The 13684-nt window shown below is 43.9% G+C and overlaps 1 protein-coding gene across 2 annotated transcripts; it reads right to left on the minus strand.

The window, feature by feature from the left end:
- Window positions 1–3: 3 nt before the first annotated feature.
- On the minus strand, window positions 4–5517 carry LOC130375577 (histone-lysine N-methyltransferase SETDB1-B-like). 2 transcript variants are annotated; one of them, XR_008893857.1, is made up of 9 exons: window positions 4483–5517; window positions 4119–4184; window positions 3873–3996; window positions 2943–3561; window positions 2251–2358; window positions 1756–1926; window positions 552–706; window positions 350–438; window positions 4–239 (listed from the first exon to the last, which is right to left on the minus strand). XR_008893857.1 is itself a non-coding variant. In XM_056582585.1 (5 exons), exons 1-5 carry the CDS (start codon window positions 2315–2317, stop codon window positions 116–118), a joined length of 606 nt encoding a protein of 201 aa, XP_056438560.1. In that variant the 5' UTR covers window positions 2318–2902; the 3' UTR covers window positions 10–115. The 2 variants fall into 2 exon arrangements, 1 of the variants encoding a protein (XP_056438560.1); XM_056582585.1 differs by lacking the exons at window positions 2943–3561; window positions 3873–3996; window positions 4119–4184; window positions 4483–5517 and having other exon boundaries at window positions 10–239; window positions 2251–2902.
- Window positions 5518–13684: the final 8167 nt, after the last annotated feature.

Below are 13684 nucleotides of genomic sequence, written 5' to 3' on the forward strand. Positions count from 1 at the left end.
TTTAATGTGAACTATTCAGATTGTGAATGTTGAGGGATATTTATTTAAATATAAAAAACTTCACACCATTGCAAATCAACACATTTATATAAAATTCGAATCAAGTCTCTAAGCATTATAGTTGGCCAGAACAGTTTTTAGACCCACAGGAGCACAGCTGACCTAGAAGAGTTTCAGCAACATCCTCTTTTTGGACAGATCTGTAGTCCCAGGTCAACTCTGTGACAGCTTTGACCCGCCTGCAAAGTTCAAAATAATACAATAAGAGGCTCATTATTTGACAGCAAAACAGTCATTACAGCTGTTTGATAAAATAAATACAACACAATAACAACTCAGAACTACTTACTTGCTAGTAAAAGAGGTTAACCAGGGAAACCTGAGGTCGTGTGTGTCCATAAAGACATATTGTTTAAACAAGTTTGGGTTGCAGCTATCCTATAAAAGAAAGGACAGAAAGCAGATTAAATCTGAAATAAATTCAAATTATTCCATAAAATAGTACTGTAACTAGAGTATAACGCATGTTGTGTTATAAATGTAGAACTAACATTGAGGTAGCGGGCGACATTTCTCTCCATATTATCATCAAGGATGCAGCCGTGTTCCTCGCCATCAAAGAAACATCTGGATGTAGTCATGGGAACCATGGAAGATGCAGGTTTCTTTCTCTTTGAAGGGTCCTTGGCTTTAGTCGTTTTAGAGGCTACAACATTTGTGGGATCAGAAAGATATACAAATCAGTCAAATTAAAATAAAACCCATAGAAAAATACCTATTTTTTACCGCACTGGTAAAAAAGAGGGCACTAATATGAATGATGTTGCTCCGAATATTTTTGCCAAATTTCAGCAGATGTGCCGGACACTAATGATGAGCGACTCCTGTACTTATTTTGTTTATTAACTGCGGTTCTATGTGTTCCCAAACCAATACATTAAGGACATTTCATGTAATTTGTTTTTAGGGTTACCACCACTTAAACCACCATTCATTGCTTCTTGGACTGTTCAGAGCAGTTGTCAAATATTTAAACCAAACGGCGTGTGTATTATCATCAAACCTCACAATCCTTCCCCTACAACTTCTATAGCTCTGAACTGCATCTCAAATGCAAAGGCGTCCAACATTGCTGTCAAAATGTTGAAATCACTCACAAACTTAAGAATTTCCAAACAGCGTACCTGTTTCCAAGCAATAGGCTTCAGTTTCATAATCCTCATTATTGAGTTCAACTATGTGGTTTAGTTCGACAAAGTAGGCATTAGAAATCCTATTCTTCTCGTTACTAAGGACCAGCACTCATCCCACATGGGACAGCGAAAATAGAGTGAAAACCTTTGCTATATATGGCCAACCAGTCCAATATAAACTCAAAGCACCCACCCAACGAGTTACAACCATGGTTTGAACCGTTTTCTGAAAAAAAAAAAGAGGAAAAATTGTTGAGGTTAAACCAAAGACCTTGTTGGAAATAGTCCCCACCTATTTTCAAATTAAAATAAATACCTTCTTGCACTCTTCCATTGTATTTTTCCACATAGGGGCAGGGCTCTAATCTTTGATTGACGTTCCCTTAAACCACATAATAGCATGCATTCAACCCCTATTAATTATTTTAGGGGAGTAGCTTTGAGGGAGGCGGCCTAAAGGGAGGCATGATAGATTTCCATGTGGTTATTCTTCAGAGTCTGGCTTAATCTGTCAGGTTCCTCCAAATCGCCTATCCTAGCTATGAGGCATGGTCCCTCTTACCGCTGTAGGAACACACAAAGGTCTCCCCGGGAATGTCATCCAAGCAGCGGACGCCCCAGCCTCGGTCCTGGGTCATGAAGACCTGGAGCCTCACCTGGACGCCTTGCTGTGCCACCCGGTGCGAGCATGTGCGGGGGGTCACAGAGACACTGGGCGTTGCACTCATACACGCTGCAGGGATTTTTATTCACACACACACACACACACACACACACACACACACACACACACACACACACACACACACACACACACACACACACACACACACACACACACACACACACACTATAGTGTTTCTGCTGAGGTGGCCATTCAAGAAAGAACCTATAACATAGTAAACTGGATCAAGCAGGTCTGCAAATATTGAACAATATACAAATATATTCCTTTTTTTTTCACTTTGTACTCTAACGTGCAAAAAAGTTTACTTCTGTGACTAAAAAGTCACAGGAGTAAAACCAGAGCACACTAAAGATAACAGTGAAGGTTCACCCAGTAACAACTGCATTGTTGAGTCTCTTTTGAGCGTAGCTGGAGTTCTCCTCCATCGCTCTCCCATCGGTGCTCTGGGTAGTCAGCTGGCGACAGGAGCAGGACTCTCTTTGTGGCAGAGGCATAGAGACATCAAATATGTTTAGTAAGGGAGCTACACAATCTTTCATTTTAAATTCTTCTTAACGTGGTAATTTATTTAATTTGTTACAACACATAACTTAAATTAAATAACAGGGATATATATTAATAACCTGTACTGTTCTATCTATTCATACTTACACAATTCATCCAGTGCAATTATATTTATACTAAGCAAATATCCAGCATAATCATATCTATATAATTACACTATCCTGTGGAAGTCCTGCTTGTATCCTGTGCAAGGTGAAAGGTGTATACTAGTATGTCTACTCTGTTTACATGTACCATAGTTTCTCAGCTTGTATTTTCATCAAATCCAAAATATGTAACCGAATTGGATATCCCTCTACCTGAAGTCCGGTAAAACCATGTCACTGCAACGAATAGCCTCTCTGTCTCGCAAATAACGCACAAGTCAAGCTTTTCCAAGCGCCATGCGATTCGGTTGTGAAATGAGAACGACTGGGAACGAGGTTCTATCAAGTGGGCATGGCTGGCTTTCGTTTCAATTGGGCACCACCCGATCCACCAAACACTGACGCACATACCTTTCCCTACAACCGTCGACCCCAGCCACGGCACAGCGCCGGGGCTGGGGTCGAGACGGACGTGGCTGGTGTCGCGGCCGCTCCGGTAGCTCATCTTGGGGGGGAAGCTGGCCGTTGTGCTTGTTGATGCAGGGCACCGCCTTGTTCTCCCTGCCGCCGGACAGGTCGGGAAGGAACACCTTGAAGGGGAGGGGTTTGGCACCGGTGACCCAGGTGCGGGTCCAGGCTGAAAGCGTCAATGGACAGGAAGTCGCAGCGCGTGTCATGCAGGTACTGCTCCACCTGGGCGATGGCGGTCAGGGGCAGGCCGCAGGGGGCGTAGCAGTATACGCTATAGGTGGGCTTCGTCTCCACGGGGACACCCTGTTTACGAGCCGTCCAGACTCAATACCGCGGCCATGGGGACAGGGGTGAGCTGCCTCTTGGCCCGTCTGAACTTGTACATCAGCGGGTTGCGCTTACGCAACGCTTCCAGAGGCATGTCGGGCCAGACTAGTTCCAGGCAGGCGGGGCTGCAGAGGTGCGGAGTGTAGTTCACCCATGGCGGCCGGTGGAGTGGGTGGAGTGGTCGGAGTGGAGCGAGACCCGGGACATGCTTCCTGCGGATTTTCGTGGGATGCTGACACAAACATAAAGAGTGGCGTAAAATTTATTTTTATTTTTTAAAAAACTTAAAATGTCTAGAGAACTAAAATGTATTTTTTTTTTTTTTATTATACAGGAAAGTATTAAAAGTAACAGTAATACAGTAATAGTGGTACAGGATTATAGTGGTACAGGATATGGTACACTTGTGCAAGGATATCTCTCTGATTCGGTTTTAGTTCAAATTTGTCTACCGAACGGTGGATATAACATTAGCACCACCTTATGATTAAAATTAATCTATTATAGATAAACTTAAACCATAGAAGAAAAAGAAAAACATACCGCTGTTGGGTTCAGCCGCCTTCGTCTCTCCCGCCCTGTCCGTGTTCTTCAGAACCTTATTCGTGTTGACCGAGTGCTCCAGACGCATGGAACCTCGATAAATCCACTCCTTGAGTCCGCTATGCTGGGGGAGGGGAAACAGGTACTGCACAGTCAGGCTGTAGCCATACAAAACAAACACCTGCATGTAGAAATGTTGAGCTGCTCATCCACGCAGTAGTTGGCCATAGGAGGGTGCGGCCACACCTTCAGGTACTCCCGGATGAATCTCCGGTGGGCGTCTCCTGGGATGTCCGCCCCAGGGGTCCACCACTGAGACACAACACAGAAGTGGAGAGGAGGATGTGGTGTAGCATGGGTCAAAATAAACAGTGCTCGTCTTTCAAAAAGAAATGTTTGGGGAAAAATGCCCTCACGAAGAAGGTCAAAACGTTTTGGAAAATTCAAAAGGAGGTTTCTTTCAGAAACTGATGGGAGAATATGTTGTTTTAAATTTGAATGTATATGACAAAGTTTATTTATCCACCATAATGTTAGCAAGACATTTTTGTCATTTCATTATCACTTTAAGGGTTAGAAGTTATACATATAATGTGCTTGTTGGCCTTACATGGCCTGCACACCAGGTGCAGAGAAGGTAGTCGAACATAGGTAGGAGTGTGATTGTCGAAAAAGACCAGGAACCTGAAACATACACCTCCTTTCAGGAGATTTGACAAGAAGAGACGGACTAGACAAGTCCTAAGGAAACAGCATTGATAAGACAAACAGAATCCGAACTATTGGATATTCCTCTATTATAAATTGAGTTTGCATATGCATAGTTTAAGTCATCCTACCTTATGAAGCTTGTGAAACTTCATGAGCTACCAATCACTGTCTAAATGGTAGGAAATATATCTGAAAATATCCATTCTGTTCAATTGCCAACTTTAGTTGCCAGGCGACTCAATTAGAATAAGAGGTTAAACCCAGTGAATATATCCTCTAAAAGCTGCTGCGGGCAGGATTTCAGAGTTGCAAAGGCGCACCTTTGTTACACAGAGAGAGAAGGCATAAAAGAGAGCAAGAATTAGAAAACAAACAACCCCAAAAAAACCTGTCTCCCTCTGCTTCCTCCCTTCCTACATTTCACCACCATTGAGAAGTGTTGCAGTCACACTTGAGATGGCGATATGTCAGCACTGTGTGTGTATTTGTTATCAACAATTTAGATAGATTCCCTGAATCTAATCAGGGAAAATGATGTGCTGTAGGAAATGAGCCGGGGTCAAAGATTGTCTCATAGAGAGGTCAGCTCGCAGCCAATCAGAACAGATATTCTCTTGGTTAACTTTTCACTCACCAATAAATAACAGATGGCTATAAGGTTTCCAAAATATGAGACTTAAATTAAACCAACACATATCTTGCTGCATTTGATTGGAATTCTGTTAATGTTTTGAACTTTTTTTGTGAAGATGGAGGAACTACGTCTTTAGAAATCAGATTTTCAATTTTAATATGACTTCCCAGAGCCTCATTATGCACGGCAGTGTCTTCCCCCCCCACACCTCACTCCCTCTCTCTACCTCATGCGGTTCCTTCTGGAGGGAAGTTCTCCCAGGATGCCAGAGTAGAAGAAAGGTTTGTTGCCTTTCCGGTAGCTGGTCACCACCCGGACCCCCACATGGAGACTGCACAGCGGAGCAGTGTCCTCACAGGCAAGGTGGTGTCCAGACACCAGGACGCTCCCTCTGTTCTCAAGGCTCACCTTGTACTTGAAGCCCTCCCCCCCACACGGTCCACACTGTGGATTAGGTGTTGTACAGTGTAACATGATATGTAATGCCTCTCATCTAATGTAATATTATGCTGGTATTATACTAGTATTCTCAATACCAGCACATCCATACATAAGATGGAAAAAAAGAAAATCACTTCATCCTCATAATGCAAGTAGCTAAGAGTATAAAGACACTGTGTCAACCCCTTGACATGATTCCTTTAGCAGCCCCAGCTCCAACCTTAAACACATTAAAGCCCAGAGAAAACCCATACATCAAGCTCAATTTTAGCAGGGAACCACATGTTTGGAGATGCAGGATGAAATGCATCAGCGATCCATCAGAATTCACCACCCTCCCCCTTTGGAATGATCGCCACTATCTCTCCCGGTAGCCACTTTCTGGTCTTGTGTCGGGCCAGCACCTTCATGTTCAGCCCGATCTCCTGCTCTGGGTGGGCTAGGGACATTGGGGAGGCGATGGGAGTGCAGGGCTTGGAGACGGAGGAGAGAGCGATTTCACAGCTCTGAGGCTCGGCTGATGTCGGAGCATCTAAGCAAAAACAGAGCAAAATGACTGCCAGGACAACAGTAATGCTTGAATACCATGCATTGTCATGTTATCCTTTGGGCATGAATAGATCGACTTTCAAATCCTAAACCATTTCCACCAAGAAAATGTATGGCTGCATCTTTATAAGACACTGTGATACTTTTCACAATTTCTCCTCTGGTTTCCTACCGTGGCAGTCGTGGACTGCTTCTTTTCTTTGTTGACAGTACATGTGCGTGAGTGGCTTTTGAATATTTTTACCATGGTGTACAGTGGCCTGGCCATTATGAGGAGCATCTGATTGTTCTGAAAGAATCAATGTGGGAACGCCCAAACAAAAAACCAAGAAAAGGATATCAAAAATGGTGTAGAAAAGAGGGTAGAAACATATTACATCAATGCTAAAGAAAAAAAGAATAAATGACTTGTTTCCAACGTTTTTTTTAACTGACCTCCATTTTGCCTTTCCACTGTGACAGATTTTGATTTAATCTTTGCCTTGTTGTCTTTTGCACTTATCCTCAAAAGGGATCCAGTGTCCCTAGCACAGGCGCTGGGCTTCCCTTTCCAGGAATCCTCGGTCGAAGAACGCCAGCCAGTCGCCAAGCCCCTGTCTGTCGATGACATCATCGCCATCGTTATCCAGGTAGACGTCTACGACAACATGTACATGATCATCGTCGTTGTCGACATCGTCACGAGAAACACCAATACCGTGCAGCGTTGGTGGCTGGGAGGACAAAGGGCAGTGCGTATTTCTTGCTCAGAGAGCATCTTCAGCACCACCACCGGGCGTCTCCTTGGGGCGGACAAAGAGGAGGGTTCAACGCTCCACAGCTCGTTGCGCTGTTTGACGTGGTACCTCCTGGTAGTCGCGCGTTTTGACTGCGGAGGAAAGCAACCGGTCTCCAGGCGAGGGGATGTGGCCTCCAACTGGAACAGCTTACGCTTCAGTTTGGGCTTTTCGTCTTCCAAGAAAAAAAAGAAAAGAAAAACGCCAGAGCAAGTCATTTAATATGCTTATGTGTGGTTGGAAAGTTGTGTGTGAAGGTGTTTGGTTATTATACATCATCTCCTTTAGGTTTAGGAGGGAGGGCACTATAATGTATTGTTATCCAATGGTCTCTCATTGTAAAATTGTATACATTAGCATTTTTTAGGCATAAAAAAAGGTAACATAAGATTTGTAATTTAGTACAGAGCGATTAGCCTCAGTGAGATTGTTGTTTTCTCTTCCAAGATGATATTGGATAATGTGAGCTATAGATCCCCCCCCCCCCCAGACCCTCTTTACCCCGTTCTGGATCTCCCTCAGCATCAGTCCCATGCCTGGATCCACACTTCTCCCCCATGGAGTGCGATCCCATGACAGAGAACTTGTGCTGCAGCTCCCCCTCAACTTCTGAATCCTCATCTCTGTAGTCCCAGCCCAGCAGGCCGTAGAGATGCTGCACGACGACCTCTCGGTCTGCCACTGACCTGTGTTGGGCACAACCACGTCAACTGTCGATGGTCATCCACTTATTACAGCCAACAGGTGCATATCAGCACATGTATATGTCGCAGATCCAAAGCCTAATGCAGTCAATAAGAATTCCCCACAGGATTTAAAACAAGTTGGATAATCAAAAGGATAGCATAGACTGAACCCATCCTCGAAAACGAACATGCTAGGCTGTCATAGGCCTAAGTGGCACTCTTTAAGAATTTAAAGGAAGTGTATCAGAAGCATGGCAGTATACTTGGGTGAGCTTAACGAGCCCAGCCCTCTGCTTCTCCCTCTTCTCTGACAGTAGTTGGCACCTTTTCTCTGCTGATAGGAACACCATCTTGCTCTTTTTCACCTCCTTTCTGATCCATTTCTGAAGCTCCTCCTGCGTAATCTCCATTATTACATCTTCATCACTATCCATTGCAGCTGCAACATAGTAGTTGACGAGTGATCCAAACGGATGGTAGCAACTGCTGTAACGTTACTGGTATGCAATATGTATAGAGGTCCTCCACTTCACACAAAATGTAGCACATGTAGCACTCGATTTTATGAAATATTCCCTGCTTGCGTAAAGTGAGCTGGCAAAAGGCAATGTTTAGCTAAACAAAATAAGCTACCATCTTAACGACACGGCTTTACCGGCACGTTAAGTGCCTTGGTTGTTAGATGTTGCGGTGAATGATGCTGTATTTAAAACCAAAAAGTCACGTAAAGATGTAACAACTAAACAAAGCCACGCAAAGATGCTCATGTCTTAACTCCCCCAACAACCGGGTACCAAAATGACAACACAGGCGAGTACGGCTACAATGACAAATTCAAACCCATAGCGTAGGCCTATATTTCTGTTACAGTCTACATGCATGCATCGTTGAATCAAAAACATATTGCCAATAGTTGTAGTTATTTTGGGACCCCATAGTTGCACTAGGATTTGCGCATAGTAGGTTACTGACTTTGATTCTGAATTTCTGATTATGTAGGCTATTTAATATGCATAATGAGGTACACTGTACAATGTTTCTGTATTGATGTTAAACATTTGCAATGTGAAATACTGTATTGAAAATTAAAAGGATCGGCATGGAATCATGGTATGAAGATATACTTATATCGTGTTCATTAATTCATTGCCCTAATGTGTTCTCCAAAAAGTAAGAAAATTGACAAGGCATGCAACAAAAGTGAATTGTACTAGAGGATTTAAGCCTCCACCGTTTATGTTTCCTAAATATTAAAGTCGGTTATTTTTCCTCGGTTTATTGATTAACGGGCACAGAAAGTCTTCTCGGTGATTATGCTCTTACTTACTCCCACCTGGTGACGCAGCTCCCACGCGCTATTTCTCCCGCGCGTCCCAATCACTTGAGATGGAGAATCGTTATATTGCTGGGTTTATAATTTTTAACAGTTTACAATATTAAAGTTAACATAAAATGTAACTTGTGACTTTTTAAGAGACAGGCAATATTATTTCCTCAACGTGGGTTGGCCCTAGTGTCAAGAAGTGTAGATGCATACGTGTTTATTTTGTCAGGAGGCACACGTTCAAAATGCAGACAAGCAATCATGTGTAGGTTGATGTACCGGTAGCTCTACTATAAATGTGCCCTGGTGTTTGCGATGTACGTACAATCATTCAGGCAAAACAATAATATACATTTAAAAGAATGACTATAAATAAATGTGGTTCCGTTTTTTTTCATAAGTGAAATGGTATGGATCTGATGAATCAACGAATTGGCTAACTTTGGGTAGACCATATGATCATATGTTGCAACCTCAGTTCGTGATGAAAGCTAGCTTTTTACCTCTCGATGCTTCGTCCTTCACTCGTGGTCTCTTCTTTACAGCCTTCGTAATCTAGGCGAGAGCGGGGGCTTCTGTTGTCGTCATCTTTGGAGTGGAGGTCCAGCCCACATTACTATCTTCAAAGAGGTCGACTGGTGGTCCTATTGACTTTAGGATCTCACCTACGTACGAAGAATGCTCTACAATAACTCAGTAATTTGCTTGTGGAGTTGCTTGTGTACACTGTAGTGAGATGAACTTGACCACTCCGAAAAATACCACTCGGAATCGTAATCTTTAAAAAAAACTATCGACGAGAAAACCGTAAAAAAAACAGCATCCGAAAAGCATGCAATATCAGTCTCCCCGAGCTTCTGTCGAGGGATTGATTTAGTGTTTATTCGATTACGTCACACGTCTACCACTCCTGCGATGGCTATAACGAGGACATTACCTGGTAGCCTACGTCTCCGGTTCTGGCAACAACAGAGAGCAGGGCAAGGGCGAGGTGACCTCTGCCTTCTCTGAAACGGAAAGACCCGTGCCATCACAGACAGTTACTTGCTAAATATGGAATGCGTAGGAGGACCCGTACAATATGTGATATGCTTCACATTATGTGTTTTGATGAATATATGTCAGAAGTAATAGGCCTCGCCCCACAATAATTGTATCCAAGTTATTTATGTTAGCATAGGACAAGTCATTCTTGAGAATAAACATTAACAGGTGCAAAACTCTAGTGACTGTAGTGACTGTTAATAATTGCACACACACGCACACACACACACACACACACACACACACACACACACACACACACACACACACACACACACACTCACTCCTTTCTCCCTCAGTACACATTGACAATACCAAATCAGTAAGGACCAGCATGTGAATTTTACTAATACGACAAAATACAATACATTCTACAAACGCCCTAGCATAAGGTCTATAATTATTACTTTTTTATGATTCTTTAGTGGGTCCAATAAGTCAAATTTTATTCAGATGGTAAGAAATTGGGATAGGCTATACAGTTTGCTTGTAAAACATAAGTGGCCATATCATATGGTACTACAATTGCTACAAGAACCACGTCGCTGCCCAGAAGTTGTAAACAAAAGCCACGTGTTAGGAAAGTCGGTCACTATTGGTCAGTCTGGGTAAAATGTCTAAACCGTTATATTAACCGCACCAGGAAGTCAACGTCCCAGTCAAACAAGACGAACCCATGAACCTAATAGAACGGAAGGACGGACCGAATAATGCCAAACATAAGGCTAGCGTAACAGACACTAGGTAAACAACAGCGCAAATACTCTCTTAGCTAGGCAGTTAATTCAACCTCTAAAGCAAACAAACACAAAGTGCCCCTTATTACCGGTGATCCACCAGGCCCTGTAGTGAGGGCTGCTGCAGGCGCCAAAACCGACTAAATGATTGAGATTAAAAACGGGTTGAAACGTTGCTATTACCAGACCGGGGACATGATGTGACTCTGTATTTCCTAGTTACATGCCTGGGATCTGGCTTAGCAGCTGGCACGACACCCAGCCGGAGTGTTAACCTTTTTCAGACAGTTCACTCAGAAGTTAGTGGTTAGGGAATGCTTTAAATATCTCCATCTCCTTTTATCAGGAGATAACTTTTCTAAAGCCGTATACGACACAGGTAGGAGGGCCGGATCTACCATTAGGGCACACGGCACTGTGCCCAGGGGCCCCAACCATTCCCAGCCAGTGGGGGGCACCACACTAAGAGAATGTTTGTACTCTTAAAATAGTTATACATGGTATTATTAAATAGGGTATTCATTTAAAATTCATTATTAAAACGAATGTCATTAGAACAGCAATATAATGATTCTGAACAATATAGTGGCCTAATGTGACAGTTAACCCCCCTCCCATAACCTGTCAATTGAGCCAGTCCACCTATGGTGAAAAAATAAAACCGTGGTAGAGATGAAAAATGGATGAAACCACTCAGCTGATGTCTCATCATGTCACAGACATGATGAGACATCAGCTGAGTGGTTTCGCTTTTTTCCTGATTTTTTTCCGGGGAGGGGGGGGGGGGGCCTTCAGACATTTGTGCCCAGGGGCCTATGATTTGTTAATCCGGCCCTGGGTAGGAGCCATGGCAGGTGTCGAATTTAGACGTTTTTTTGGTCAAGACTCCGTTGCGGCTGCCAGGGGTCCTGTTGGTCATATGACAAACCCTCTATGGCCAAAGGGTTGGGTGTCCTTATTTATTTAATGCATATAAAATACATTATGCCTGACAAAACAGCAGGGCAAATATTGCTTAACTACAACATTTCCAAAAAAGGCCTTTGCAATGAATTTATCCACCAAATTGATATTAAATAAATATAGATTTATTTTTATACAAAAGTATGGTCATCGTCTATTTATTGAAAGAACGAGTCATATCAACTTTCAATCATAATTCTCATTCATAGTTTTCCCATTTTGAAACAAACAACCCTTTATTCACAATATAGTCTAGCATTCATCCAAAAGTGATCTTTATATATTATCTATCACAACACAAATTTAAGCTTGTCATTAGCAAGATATATTAGACAAAGGAGCCTATTTACAGGTCTCGATGAACTTGCCAAGATGAAAGATACAAATCTCCCAACCGTTCCAACCTCCCTGAATAAGGACTACACTAGTAAAGAGTATCATTCATTATATGACTTCTTGAATCAAAGATCAACATGTCACAAGCACACAAGAGTGGGCTTAACACTGTAGACCCGGGCAGTTTGAGATCCCATTAAACACACACACCCACACCCAAACAGTTATTCTATTCCCGCACGCCTCTCTCAGGTGATCTGCTCTTCCTGATAGGAGGAGGTCGAGATGGAGCCGTAAGGGTCCACGACTGTCTGAGCGCAGCGCACGATAGTCACCAGGAGGAAGAAGCACAGAAGAAACAGGAAGAAGAGGGCAAACCCCAGGTCCACGTCCACCTCCAGCGGGGCCAATGGTGGACGCTCCGCCCGCTCCATGAGGGGTCGCGAGGAATGGAGCGGAAGAGCCTAACTTCCCATAGAAGCTTCTGTCTTTCTTCTTTGGGGGGGGGGGGGGGGGGGTGTCAATGGAGCTTGAAGATGGCTGAAGCGCTATGGACCCTCAGCTGACAAAACAGAGCCGACAACGTGACAAGGGGCTTGTAAAATCACTGATGGTACATGTAACTGTAGAGGCCATTAGTGTCTCAGGTCATATTGCACGAGGCTTGTTCATCTTGAGTCCAAGTTGCCTGTGAGGAGAAATGATGGTCAGAAATGTAGCTCCCACCCAGGTGGACCAAATGTTCACGTTTAGAGAACAAGCTATTTACTATCACACGCTATTGACTGTACCGGGACAAAGCCTTTCCCTCAATATTATCACATGCCAACCTCATGTTAGAAACGTTTCAACGACACTAGGACTTCTCATGACTGCACTTCATGCCCACTCTTTGGGACAGGAACGACGCAAAGAAAAACCTAGGGTGCAACAACAATTCATAAAACAATGAAGAAGAACCCAACATATAACATGGGAAAGGGCAAAAGATGGTCCTCATCTCCCTTACCAGTGTGGTCATCATGTTAGAAGTGCCTCGCTCTTCACGCCTGCTAACAGTCCATTTCCCCCCACCTGTCCGAGCTGCCTTCATCTCATGCCTCTTGCTCACCTTATCGCCACAGCGTCCTACTGACTAGAGTTACATAAAACAGACAATCATCTTGTGACCAAAACTCCCGACACCACTACCGCCTCGAGTGACCAAAAGGAAAAACAAGCAGCCCACAAAATACCCCTCGCACACGCACAGCACCCGTGCACTGCTCAGGCTCAATCCCCACGGTTCACGGCCGTGCACTTGGACCTTGCGTAGCATCAGTCAACCTCCCCCTGGCGTGTAAAACCTTTATTAATACTTTAGCAGGAATTGAATATCGTCACCGCACTGTCCGCGAGCGAATCACACACCCCGGCAGGCCTTTGTCTTGCCGTCAGAGGGGACCCATTACTATACTTCACACGGGCATAATTCAGGCCGCCGTCGGCGACACTGATCACCCTCATCAGGCAAGGGTGAAGACACAGCAAACGATGGAGGGGAAAACCATAGCATGATTCAGGCAAAGATTTAGGGGGAGGAGCGGTAAGAGGGGGAGAGGGGGGGAGCGG

Source organism: Gadus chalcogrammus, chromosome 22 (assembly GCF_026213295.1).
Source record: "Gadus chalcogrammus isolate NIFS_2021 chromosome 22, NIFS_Gcha_1.0, whole genome shotgun sequence".
Taxonomy (NCBI): Eukaryota; Metazoa; Chordata; class Actinopteri; order Gadiformes; family Gadidae; genus Gadus; species Gadus chalcogrammus.

What these genes read in the sequence shown, in the direction of transcription:
- LOC130375577 (XM_056582585.1), bottom strand. Translation starts at nt 2,317, where the DNA reads ATGGGAGAGCGATGGAGGAGAACTCCAGCTACGCTCAAAAGAGACTCA. An exon ending in ATGTCGCCCGCTACCTCAAT is followed by an intron (nt 439 to 551) that starts GTTAGTTCTACA and finishes TTTCTTTTATAG; the next exon opens with GATAGCTGCAACCCAAACTT. An exon ending in TTAACCTCTTTTACTAGCAA is followed by an intron (nt 240 to 349) that starts GTAAGTAGTTCT and finishes TGAACTTTGCAG; the next exon opens with GCGGGTCAAAGCTGTCACAG.